General features: G+C 39.4%; 1 protein-coding gene across 2 annotated transcripts in view; it reads right to left on the bottom strand.

The window, feature by feature from the left end:
- Positions 1 to 12,465, bottom strand: part of iars1 (isoleucyl-tRNA synthetase 1) — a 202,722-nt gene that overhangs the window by 70,901 nt on the left and 119,356 nt on the right. For both annotated transcript variants that reach the window (XM_072280984.1, XM_072280983.1), the window contains exons 18-22: positions 10,863 to 10,946; positions 7,009 to 7,153; positions 6,705 to 6,825; positions 6,226 to 6,317; positions 3,115 to 3,192 (exon numbers count right to left, since the gene is read on the bottom strand). In XM_072280984.1, coding sequence (XP_072137085.1) covers positions 3,115 to 3,192; positions 6,226 to 6,317; positions 6,705 to 6,825; positions 7,009 to 7,153; positions 10,863 to 10,946 — 520 coding nt within the window. The remainder of the gene's footprint in view (positions 1 to 3,114; positions 3,193 to 6,225; positions 6,318 to 6,704; positions 6,826 to 7,008; positions 7,154 to 10,862; positions 10,947 to 12,465) is intronic.

Genomic DNA, 12,465 nt, shown 5'->3' with positions numbered 1-12,465 from the left:
TCGGTTCGCTGCTCGGAGGGTGGGGGCCACTGCACCACCCAAACTCCGACGACTCAGTCTAACACACCATCAGTGTGCTCGGCGCTGTCCCAATTCCAGTAAGTGATACTACACTGTACATACATTATTTCTACTTTATAACGGCTGTGTATTTTTACGTGTTATTTGGATGATTTGGCAGCTTCACAGCTTAAGGGTTATTGGACAGCGCTTGCACGTGTTTCTGCCAAGAGCGCTTGTGTGAGATTTTTGCTATGGAGAACAGTTCAAGCAATGATTGTGAAAAAGTATTTCTACTTTATATAAGCTGTGTATTTATCATATCATTCCTGCTTTTACTATACGTTACTGTTATTTTAGGTTTTATTGTGTTATTTGGCATGATTTGGTGGGTTATTTTTGGGTCTGCGAACACTCACAAAATTTTCCCATATAAATAAATGGTAATTGCTTCTTCGCTTTATGACATTCCGGCTTATGAACTGTTTCATAGGAACGCTCGACCTTCAGATGGCAGGGGAAACCTGTACAGGAGGGAGATTGACAATTTGACCCAGTGGCATAATAACAAATACCTTTCACTCAATGTCTACAGGACGAAGGAACTGATTGTAGACTTCAGGAGAGGAAAACCAGAGGTCCATGAGACAGTACTCACCAGAGAATGAGAGGTGGAGAGGGTCAGGGGACCTGTCCTGGGCCCATCATATCAATATAATTGTAAAGTGTGACAGTGGAACCGGAGGAGACAGCAGAGATACTTAATGAATACTTTGCTTCAGTATTCACTATGGAAAAGATTTGGCGATTGTAGGGATGACTTACAGCGGACTGAAAAACTTGAGCATATAAGACATTAAGAAAGAAGATGTGCTGCAGCTTTCAGAAAGCATCAAGTTGGATAAGTCTCCGGGACCAGATGAGATGTACCTCAGGCTACTGTGGGAGGTGAGGGAGGAGATTGCTGAGCTTCTGGCAATGATCTTTGCATCATCAGTGGGGATGGGAGAGGTTCTGGAGGATTGAAGGGTTGTAGATGTTGTTCCCTTATCCATGAAAGGGAGTAGATACAGCCCAGGAAATTATAGACCAGTGAGGCTTACCTCAGTGGTTGGTAAGTTGATGGAAAAGATTCTAAGAGGCAGGATTTATAAACATTTGGAGAGGTATAATACTATTATGAATAGTCAGCATGGTTTTGTCAAAGGCAGCTCGTGCCTTACAAGCCTGATTGAATTTTTTGAGGATGTGACTAAACACATCGATGAAGGTAGAGCAGTAGATGTAACGTATATGGATTTCAGCAAGGCATTTGATAAGGTATCCCATGCAAGGCTTATTGAGAAAGTAAGGAGGCATGAGATCCAAGGGGACCTTGCTTTGTGGATCCAGAATTGGCTTGCTCATAGAAGGCAACGAGTGGTTCTAGATGGGTCATGTCCTGCATGGAGGTCGGTGACCAGTGGTGTGCCTCAGGGATCTGTTCTGGGACCCCTACACTTTGTGATTTTTATAAATTACCTGGATGTGGAAGTAGAGGGATGGGTTAGTAAACTTGTTGATGACACAAAGGTTGGAGGTGTTGTGGATAGTGTGGAGGGCTGTCAAAGGTTACAGCAGAATATCAATAGGATGCAAAACTAGGCTGAGAAGTGGCAGATAGAATTCAACCCAGATAAGTGTGAGGTCATTCATTATGGTAGGTCAAATATGATGGCAGAATATAGTATTAATGGTAAGACTCTTGGCAGTGTGGAGGATCAAAGGGATCTTGGGAGTCCGAGTCCATAGGACACTCAAAGCTGCTGTGCAAGTTGACTCTGTGGTTAAGAGGGCATATGGTGTATTGGCCTTCATCAACCACAGGATTGAGTTTAAGAGCCAAGAGGTAATGTTACAGCTATACAGGACCCTGGTCAGACCCCACTTGGAGTACTGTGCTCAGTTCTGGTCACCTCACTACAGGAAGGATGTGGAAACTATAGAAAGGGTGCAAAGGGGGTTTACAAGGATATTGCCTGGATTGAGGTGCACTGCTTATGAGAATAGGTTGAGTGAACTTGGCCTTTTCTCCTTGGAGCGACGGAGGATGAGAGCTGACCTGATAGAGGTGTATAAGATGATGAAAGGCATTGATCGTGTGGATAGTCAGAGGCTTCCTCCCGGGGCTGAAATGGCTAACACGAAAGGGTAGTTTTAAGGTGCTTGGAAGTAGGTACAGCGGGGATGTCAGAGGCAAGTTTTTTTTTAATACACAGAGAGTGGTGAGTGCATGGAATGGGCTGCCGGTGACGGTGGTGGAAGCAGATATGATAGGTTCTTCTAAGAGACTCCTGGATGGGTACATGGAGCTTGGCCAAGGGTAACCCTAGGTATCTCTAACGTAATCCATGTTTGGCACAGCATTGCGGGCCAAAGTGCCTGTATAGTGCTGTAGGCTTTCAATGTTTCTATGTAAAGAAAACACAACAGCGCCTCTACTTCCTCAGGAGTCTGCGGATATTCGGCATGCCATCAAAAACATCAACAGACTTTTATCTGTGTGTGGTGGAAAGTGTACTGAGTGGCTACATTACGGTCTGGTATGGGAACACCAATGCCTTTGAGCAGAAATTCCTACAAAACATCATGGATTCAGTCCAGTATATCACAGGTAAATCTCTCCCAACCATTGAGCACATCTACATGAAATGCTGCTGTAGAAAATCAGCATCCATCATCAGAGATCCTCACCATCCAGGCCATGCCCCTTCTCGCTGCTGCCATCAGCTAGAAGGTACAAGTGCCTCAGGACTCACACCACTAGGTTCAAGAACACTTACTACCCTCAACCATCAGGCTCTTGTAAAAAAAAAAGGAATAACACATTTTATTTCTGCTGTTCCCACAACTGATGGTCTCACTTTAAGAACTCATTACCTTGTTATTTCATGCTCTCAAATGCAAATATTTATTTATATTTGTATTTGCATAGTTTGTTGTTCATTGCTCCTGTTTATAGTTACTGTTCTATAGATTTGCTTAGTATGCCCACAGGAAAAAAGAATTTTAGGGTTGTATGTGGTGACATGTATGTATTGATAATAAATTTTACTTTGAACAGTACTTGCTTACCATCAGCCGGCACATATTGAATAAAACTGCAAACAAAGTTTCCAAAGCCCTTTCACAATCTTCAGTTCCATTTTCACCCTATTGAAGAAAAAAAAAATCCAGAAAAGGCTGAAAATTCACATGCATAAAGTAAGAGAAATGAGTATCTTAATAACCTTCAGGGTGGATTTTAATGATATCATAAAGCTTCCTGCCTAAACAATCCTCCATCAACTTCCACTGTTAATGTACTCAATGTATACTTGGTTCCATTACTGCTGAAACCCCCATTGATACTCAGATCTAAGTAACATCTAGCTGGCAACTAAAACTAGATCACAACATCTTGCTCCATTTTAAATGGTAATAAAGTAAGTTCTTTGAATATGTAATAAGTACTGTGAATAATAGAAGAACCAGTAGATGTGCTGAACATAGATTTCCAGCAGTTACTTAATGAGATCCCACATCAAAAACTGCTGTGGAAAATAAAAACGAATGATGTAAGAGGTAACAGTTTAGCAGCCTGTTAACAGCACAAAGAGAGTTGGAATAAGCAAAAACAGAGATGAGTCCTGACGAAAGGTCTTGGCCCAAAACGTCGACTGTACCTCTTCCTAGAGATGCTGCCTGGCCTGCTGTGTTCATCAGCGAATTCTGTGTGTGTTGCTTGGTATAAATGTTTCTTTTTCAGGTTGTCAAGATGTAGTAAGTGTGAAGAAGGCAGATGAGGGTGTTATAAAGGATTATGTGAATGGGTAACAATGTGACAAATGAAGCATAATGTAGGAAAATCTGAATATTTTCAAAACAGTGAGAGATTGCAGAATTCTGAGACACTATACAATGGCATGCAAAAGTTTGGGCACCCCTGGTCAAAATTTCTGTTACTGTGAATAGCTAAGCGAGTAAAAGATTAACTTTATGCCTTTTGGAAATCAGTTCAAGATGACAAATTTCTTTAATATTTTAAAGCAAAAAAACATTTTTTATTTCCACTTTTTACAGTTTCAAAATAACAAAAAAGGAAAAGGGCCTGAAGCAAAAGTTTGGGCACCCTGCACGGCAGTACTTAGTAACACCCCTTTTGGCAAGTATCACAGCTCGTAACCCTTTTTTGTAGCCAGTTAAGAGTCTTTCAATTCTTGTTTGGGGGATTTTCGCCCATTCTTCCTTGCAAAAGGCTCCTAGTTCTGTGAGATTCTTGGGTCATCTCGCATGCACTGCTCTTTTGAGGTATATCCACAGATTCTCGATGATATTTAGGTCAGGGGACCGTGAGGGCCATGGCAAAACCTTCAGCTTGCGCCTCTTGAGGTAGTCCATTGTGGATTTTGAGGCCTGTTTAGGTTCATTATCCTGTTGTAGAAGCCATCCTCTTTTCACCTTCGGCTTTTTTACAGATGGCATGAATTTTGCTTCCAGAACTTTCTGGTATTTAATTGAATTCATTTTTCCCTTTACCAGGAAGTGCTCCCTGTGCCACTGGCTGCAACAAGCCCAAAGCATGATCGATCCACCCCTGTGCTTAACAGTTGGAGAGGGGTTCTTTTCATGAAATTCTGTACCCTTTTATCTCCAAACATACCTTTGCTCATTGCGGCCAGAAAGTTCTATTTTAACTTCATCGGTCCCCAGGACTGGTTTCCAAAATGCATCAGGCTTGTTTAGATGTTCCTTTGAACCTTTTGAATAGAACTTTTTGGCCGCAATGAGCAAAGGTATGTTTGGAGAAAAAAGGGTGCAGAATTTCATAAAAAGAACCCCTCTCCAACTGTTAAGCATGGGGGTGGATCGATCATGCTTTGGGCTTGTGTTGCAGCCAGAGGCACGGGGAACATTTACTGGTAGAGAGAAGAATGAATTCAATTAAATACCAGCAAATTCTGGAAGCAAACATCACACCGTCTGTAAAAAAGCCGCAGATGAAAAGAGGATGGCTTCTACAACAGGATAATGAACCTAAACAGGCCTCAAAATCCACAATGGACTACCTCAAGAGGCGCAAGCTTAAGGTTTTGCCATGGCTCTCACAGTCCCCTAACCTAAATATCATCGAGAATCTGTGGATAGACCTCAAAAGAGCAGTGCATGCAAGATGGCCTAAGAATCTCACAGAACTAAAAGCCTTTTGCAAGGAAGAATGGGCAAAAATCCCCTAAACAAGAATTGAAAGACTCTTAGCTGGCTACAAAAAGCGGTTACAGGCTGTGATACTTGCCAAAGAGGTTGCTACTAAGTACTACCATGCAGGGTGCCCAAACTTTTGCTTCGGGCCTTTTTCCTTTTTTGTTACTTTGAAACTATAAAAGATGGAAATAAAAAAAAAAGTTTTTTTGCTTTAAAATATTAAAGAAATGTGTCATCTTTAACTTCATGCCTGTTGGAAATCAGTTCATCTTTTACTCGCTTAGCTATTCACAGTAACAGAAATTTTGACCAGGAGTATCCAAACTTTTGCATGCCACTGTAGGTTCTGGATGAAGGTAAGGAAAATAATTGGGAATAATAATAGAATTGTATTTAGTGAGAGGGGAATTAAACATTAAAACAAGGAGGTTATGCCTCAGTCACATAGGGTACTGGTGAGAGCACATCCAGAGTACTGTGTTTCGTTTTTTTCAGGGAAAAGATGTTTGCCATTTTAGCTGTTCAGAGAAAGTTTATTTGATTAGCACCAACCTTCTGGCTTGACTCTCAAGGAAAAGTTAGACAGGTTATTTTTGAATTTGTGTATTTTCAACAGTGTGAGAAGATTTTTTTGAAACATACAAGATCCTGATGGGTGGATGGTGAAAGGATCTTCCCTCTAATAGTTGAAACTATAATTGTTTTCCAATAAGGCAGCATCTACAGTACAAGATGGAATTTTACTCAGAAGGTCTTAAGTTTTTGGAACTCTTCCTCAAGTGGCAGTGGAAACAATCTTTAATTATTTTTTTTTTTAAGGCCAAGAGTCACCTAGTCTTAACAATGGAAGGAAATTTACTGCAGTTAGACAGGAAAGCAGAGTTGCAGATATAGTGACAGAACAGGCTGAAGAGCTGAGTGACCTACTCCTGGTCCTAACTTATATGTTAATATGTAAAATACTTTAAGATTGAATAAATTCTAGTACCAAAATTTACCTACCTTTAACCTTTTACGATTCATTCTGACATACCAATTGGTTAACGTGTCCACAAATTTGACTAGTCTGGGCACCACAGTGTAGAGCCTGTATGCTTTAAATTAGAAATAAATTGTACTTTAAAACAAACCCAAAATAGCTGTACACTTTAACTATTTTTTAAATAAAATTCCTGGCTATTATCTTCTATTTGACATGTTACTGCTTAGCACATTGCTCTAAAGCAGGGGTTTCCAACATGGACCCCAACAAGTTAATGGTAGGAGCCCATGGCAGAAAAAGGTTGGTACCGCCTGCTCTAAAGCAAATTGTGACTCAGGATAAGACAAGTGGGTGTAAGGCAAAATTGTTCAACAAGTTAACTTTATTAAGGAAAATACGTAGTTGTCATTTGAAGAGGCAGTGATATTTCAGAATTCAAGTCCAACATTTCAGAATAGGAGTGCACAACATTTTAAGTTGTCTTCATATGTATGATTACCTTCCATTTCTGCTTTGAAAAATTGGATGAGGGATTGTGTAAATGAAAGTATCCATTTATCCATGATGTTGTCACTGCCCTGAACAGTGTTTTCATTGAAAAGGAATTCAATACCCTCTTCCTGGAATGAGAAAATTTTAGTTCACAAATAATTTACTACTATCAGATTATGAAATTAAACCAATGTACAATTTGTACATTTTGTGTAACTCAACACAAAAGTAATGAAATAAATTAACAATCTCTACATATGCAAGACTTATGTACAGAATTTATGGATATACACAAAAACATATTCCTGTACCTTCTGCAATCTCTGAACATTCTGAATAAGGAACCTGTATGCATTGTACCAAGGTAGGAAGACATCCTTGAGAACATCTCTCACTCCTTCTTCTTTAAACCTCAAGTTTTCTGCTCTCACAACAGGGGAATTAATTAGGTACAGCCTAAAAAAGAATACAACCATAATTTGTGGGGGAACTGTATATTGTCTAACAATTAAAATTAACACTATAATAAATTTTCCCAAAGATATAACAAATATTCAACATTCAACCATAAACAAAATGCAATTTTGCTTCTGATATTTAACTACAGGTTGAGTACATCTTATCCAAAATTCTTGGGGCCAGAAGTGTTTCAATTTCTTCAAATTTTGGAATATGTAATGAGATAGCTTGGGATTGGCATAATTTCCGACTCTGAATTTGTGTGCTACTGGGAAGCAGTCTTTGCCTTACACACGTTCATCACACATATGTACTGATGCAGCCATTCAGCATGTTAGATTTTCATCAATGACAATCTTGGCAAACCTAATGAATTTTCCTGTTGCCTCATGATCAGCATTTTATCACCACAAATCTTAAAAAAATTAATGCTGTGCCTTTTCTTAAATTTCTGAAACTAACCTACTAAATATTTACAAATAACTTCATATTTTCAATTTGCACAGATCTTTGCTCGTTTCATGATCTGCATACCATTTAGCAGCATATGTTCACTCCAACACTGATGAATGTACTCTTTCAACACATTATCAAGATCTTCATTTTTCCTTTTATGCAGTGCTTTTCTATTTTTCATTACCTTCTGTTCATTATATCTGTGAGGTCACTTCTCAGAACTGTCTGTGATGCATAGAGACCTGCTCATCACCTGGGAACCTTCCTAGCACCTTGAGAAATTTTCCATTTGTGACATCATGTCAGCGCTCAAAAAATTTTGCATTTCAGAGGTTTTCGGATTTTGCAATTTTGGATAAAGGGTACTCAACCCACAGTAATCCTCATACAATTTGAAATAGATACAGTTGGCACTTATTGCACATTTACTATCTTCAAATGCAGTCAAGCTATAAAATAGACTTGCAATATGTTACCAAAAGAAAAATACTGGTACTGGAAATCTGAAATCAAACTCCTGATGAAAGGTTAGCAACCTGAAATGTTAACTCTGTCTTGTCAAAATAGTTGCTGTCTGACCCAATGAGAATTTACTGCATTTTGGTTCAGATTTCTAGAAGTGATTTTCTATTTACATTTCTGGTTTTTATCTTCACAATTATTTTAAAATTGGATAAGGTATACTACTGTGCAAAAATCTTAGGCATGTACTGTATAGACAGCTAAACTTTTACAAACCTATATTAATTTTACGTATTGCACTGTACCGTTGCAACAAAAAAAAATTCATGACATATCTATCTGAGTGATAATAAATTCAATTCTGGTATGTGACTCTACTGTGAACTGAGAGGGGGAAGAGAGCAGGGAGAGGGCAAGAATGGTTAGGGTAAGGGGAAGGGCGTGGGAAGCACCAGAGACATTCTGTAATGATCAATAAATCAATTGTTTGGAATCAAATAATCTTACTTGATGTCTCAGGGCTGGATGTGTCTGCATCTATGCAACACCCATCCCCTCCAACACTCGCCATTCCAAAAATCTTTTGCTCCCGCCAGATTTATAAACTCACTCTCGATCTGCTCCATGTTGACAAATACAGTACCGTGCAAAGGTAGCATACACAAAATACTGGAGGAACTCAGGAGGCCAGGCAGCATCTATAGAAAAAATGTACAGTCGACGTTTCGGGCCAAGACCCTTCAACAGGACTTGGGCACCCTAACTATTTATCTGTGCCTAAGACTCCTGCACAGTACTGTACGTTGGTGAATGATTAAGTATATCCCAATGGATAAATTTTCTCTCTTTTCAGTAAAACTAAAATTATGAACCATTCAAGCATATCCACCATTTCCAAACAGTATTAACTTCATGCACGTGATGCCATGTTATTTGAATATAATCACAAATTCTCAGCTCAATCACTTTAACTGAGTTCCATTTCTGGGTCACTTCAACCTGTAACTTGGTGTGACATAATACATCCATATAAAATGCATTACTCGTAACTAATACAGCATGAATTGAAAGCTTAATGTCTTAAAAAAAATCAATTTATTTGTTTTTACTGACTATTTGGTAAGCATTAAGATCTAGAAATGTCAAAATTACCATTTTAATGATTAAATGATCAGGTCTGCAAATCTTTGTAAGTCACATCATGATGAAAGCTTTCAAAAAAAATTATCTTTGTCTCATTGAATGTCAAATAATTTTACGAATATTTGGATATTGTGGTGAACCACATCAGATTATTTGGTCATATGACAGAAAGAAACAATTTTACCAATTACTTCAACTGAAGTCACTGTATTAACTGAGTGCCCTCAAATTTATGACACCTCCCTCCCTTTTCCTGATCTCTCTGTCTCTATTTCTGGAGACAGCTTGTCTTACTGATGATAAGTATAAACCCGCGGACTCTCACAGCTACCTGGACTATACCTCTTACCACACTATTACTTGTAAAAATGTCATCCTCTTCTCTCATTTCCTCCTTCCCCACCACATCTGCTCTCAGGTTGAGGCTTTCTATTCTATAATGAAGGAATGCCCTCCTTCAAAGAAAGGGGCTTCCCTGCCTCCACCATCAGTACTGCCCTCAACCACATCTCTTCCATTTTGCGCTCACTCTAAATCTTTTCAGTAAATCTAAATTGTGAACCACTCAAGAGTATCCACCATTTCCAAATAGTACTCAATCATAATTTAAATAGGGTTCCTCTACCACCCCACCAACCTCCTGGTTCAGCACATAATTCTCCAAAATTTCCACCAGCTCCAATGGGATCCCATCACCAAGCACATCTTTCCCTCTCCCTCACTTTCAGCTTTCCGTAGTGATCATTCCCTTGTCCATTCGTCCCTCCCCACTGATCTCCCTCCTGGCACTTATCCTTGTAAGCAGAACAAGCGCTACACCTGCCCCTACACCTCCTCTAGCAGTACCACTTAGGGTCCCAGAAATTCCTTCCAGGTGAGCCAACACTTCACCTGTGAGCCTGTTGGGGTCATCTACTGTATCCGGTGCTCCTGATGTGGCTTCCTGTATATTGGTGAGACCTGACATAGATTGGGAGAGTGCTTCGCCAAGAAAAAGCGGTATCTCCCAGTGACCACCCACTTTAATTCTACTTCCCATTCTGACATGCCAGTCCATTGCCTCTTCTACTGTCACAATGAGGCCACACTCAGGTTGGAGGAACAGCATCTTATATTCCATCTGGGTAGCCTCCAACCAGAAGGCATAAACACTCATTTCTCGAACTCCTGGTAATGCTACACCCACACCACCCCCTCCCCCACCTTTGCCTCTCACACCTTATTTTCTTACCTACCTATCACCTCCCTCAGGTGCACCTCTGCCTTTTCTTTCTTCCATGGCCTTCTGTCCTCTTATCAGATACCCTCTTATCCAGCCCTGTATCTCTTTTACCAATCAACTTCCAATGCTTTACTTCACTACTCCCAGTTTCACCTCTCACCTTGTGTTTCTTCCTCTCATTCCTATCTAACTCAGACCCCTTATCTTTTTTTCCCTCCAGTCCTGATGAAGTACCCCCATTTATTTTTTGACATGTATCATTTGATCAAAAATGTGCACAAATGTTGGGAGAGACTGAAGGATGATGACCCGTGACTTTCACTGACAAACATGCAACTCACATTTGGTGCTCATGAGTGAGAGTTTCCGGAAGGATATTTTGTAAAACAAGTGTGATGTACATGCAATTTTATTGCTTCTTACCTCAGTGCATCTGCACCATAACTGTTAACAACATGCACTGGATCTGGGTAATTCTTCTTACGTTTGCTCATTTTCTGACCATCACTAATGACAAGAACACAAATAAAACTCACTAACATATAATTGCTTACACATAAAAGTAAATGCTCTAATGAAGCAAATAATTTTATTTTATGTTTCATGAGGAAAATGAATCTTCCTGCTTCCATTTCTAGTAAGATTATTTCAATGTTGAATTTAACTTTATCATATCTTACTTTATTAACATCTAACATTCAATCTATAGTCATCTTTGGTAAATTCCTCCCTTGAGATTCAATAATTACACTGATGCCTCAATCCAGTAAAATTAGGAATTAAAATCACGAAGCTGTTTTATAAGTTAGCCCACAAATGCTAGCCTTTAAAGCTGTATTTATCTCTAGTCACTGAAATATTTAAAAGGGAACTATGCAACCATTCAAAATTATTCCTTGTCTTCATCTTTCAAAAAAATGTGCCTCCTCACAATATGGCCCAATTTGCTCCACAAAGAAAATAAATGACCAGAATTTACTGCTGAACACAAGAAAAGGACTCGCTGAATTTATATTCCACCCCTCAGTGCTCTGAACTGAGTCTGCGAATCCCATATAGGCTAAACAAAAATTACAGACATCTTACCCTGAATAATAGCAGTGAAACTGGGTTTTCGACAACCCTACAGAGGACCTATCCCCTCCTCTCAACTGAATGTTAAGGATTAACTAGAAGAATCAATAATGTCCTTGTCTTACAACAGTCATTCTGGGTATGATCATCAAATTTAGCCAATTCTTGGTTTTTTTTTTAAATATTCTTCTCTGCATGTAGCCTACCACCCAGAAGCATACAAGTTGAGTTTTACAATCCTATTTTATAACTGTGGTTTTGTACAGACCATTACTTTAAACAAATAATTACTGAACAACATTTGCAGCTGGGCAAGGACTAAGATATTTCTGACCTTTGTCTGTTCACTTCCTCCACCCCATCAATTCAAGTTTAACTATCATTCAACCATACAAATATGCAGCTAAACGAAACAGCATTACCCCAGGGCCAAGCTGCAAAACAGAGTCCACACTGTACGGTCACAAAGAGAGGAAACTCACCACTCCCTCCCCGACAAATGCAAAAGTACTTTCATAAATGGAGATAGCTGACTAAGCTCCAGAGAAAACAACCAAAGTTTGTCCAACCCCTCATTATATCACATGCCATAATCCAGGCAGCATCTCGGTACACCTCTTCTGTCTTCCGCACCCTCTTCAAGCCATCTTCCTATGATGGGATGACCAGAACCATATGCAATACTCCAGTATAATTGGTATAACTAGAATTTTAGAAAACTGGAACATAACTTCCTGACTTTAGAACTCAAATGCCTCAACTAATAAAGGCAAGAATGCCATATGCTGTCTTAACCATCCTATCAACTTGAGCAGCGACTTTCAAGGAGCTATGAACTTGGACCCCAAGATTCCTCTGCTTATCAATATTATTAAGGGTCTTGCCATTAACAGTGAACTATTCCTTTACATTTGACCCATCAAGATACAACCCTCCACATTTGGCCTGACTA

The sequence above is a fragment of the Mobula birostris genome, chromosome 16 (assembly GCF_030028105.1).
Source record: "Mobula birostris isolate sMobBir1 chromosome 16, sMobBir1.hap1, whole genome shotgun sequence".
Taxonomy (NCBI): Eukaryota; Metazoa; Chordata; class Chondrichthyes; order Myliobatiformes; family Myliobatidae; genus Mobula; species Mobula birostris.
Note: the sequence above shows the minus strand (reverse complement) of the source record. Positions and strands in the feature narration are given on the sequence as shown.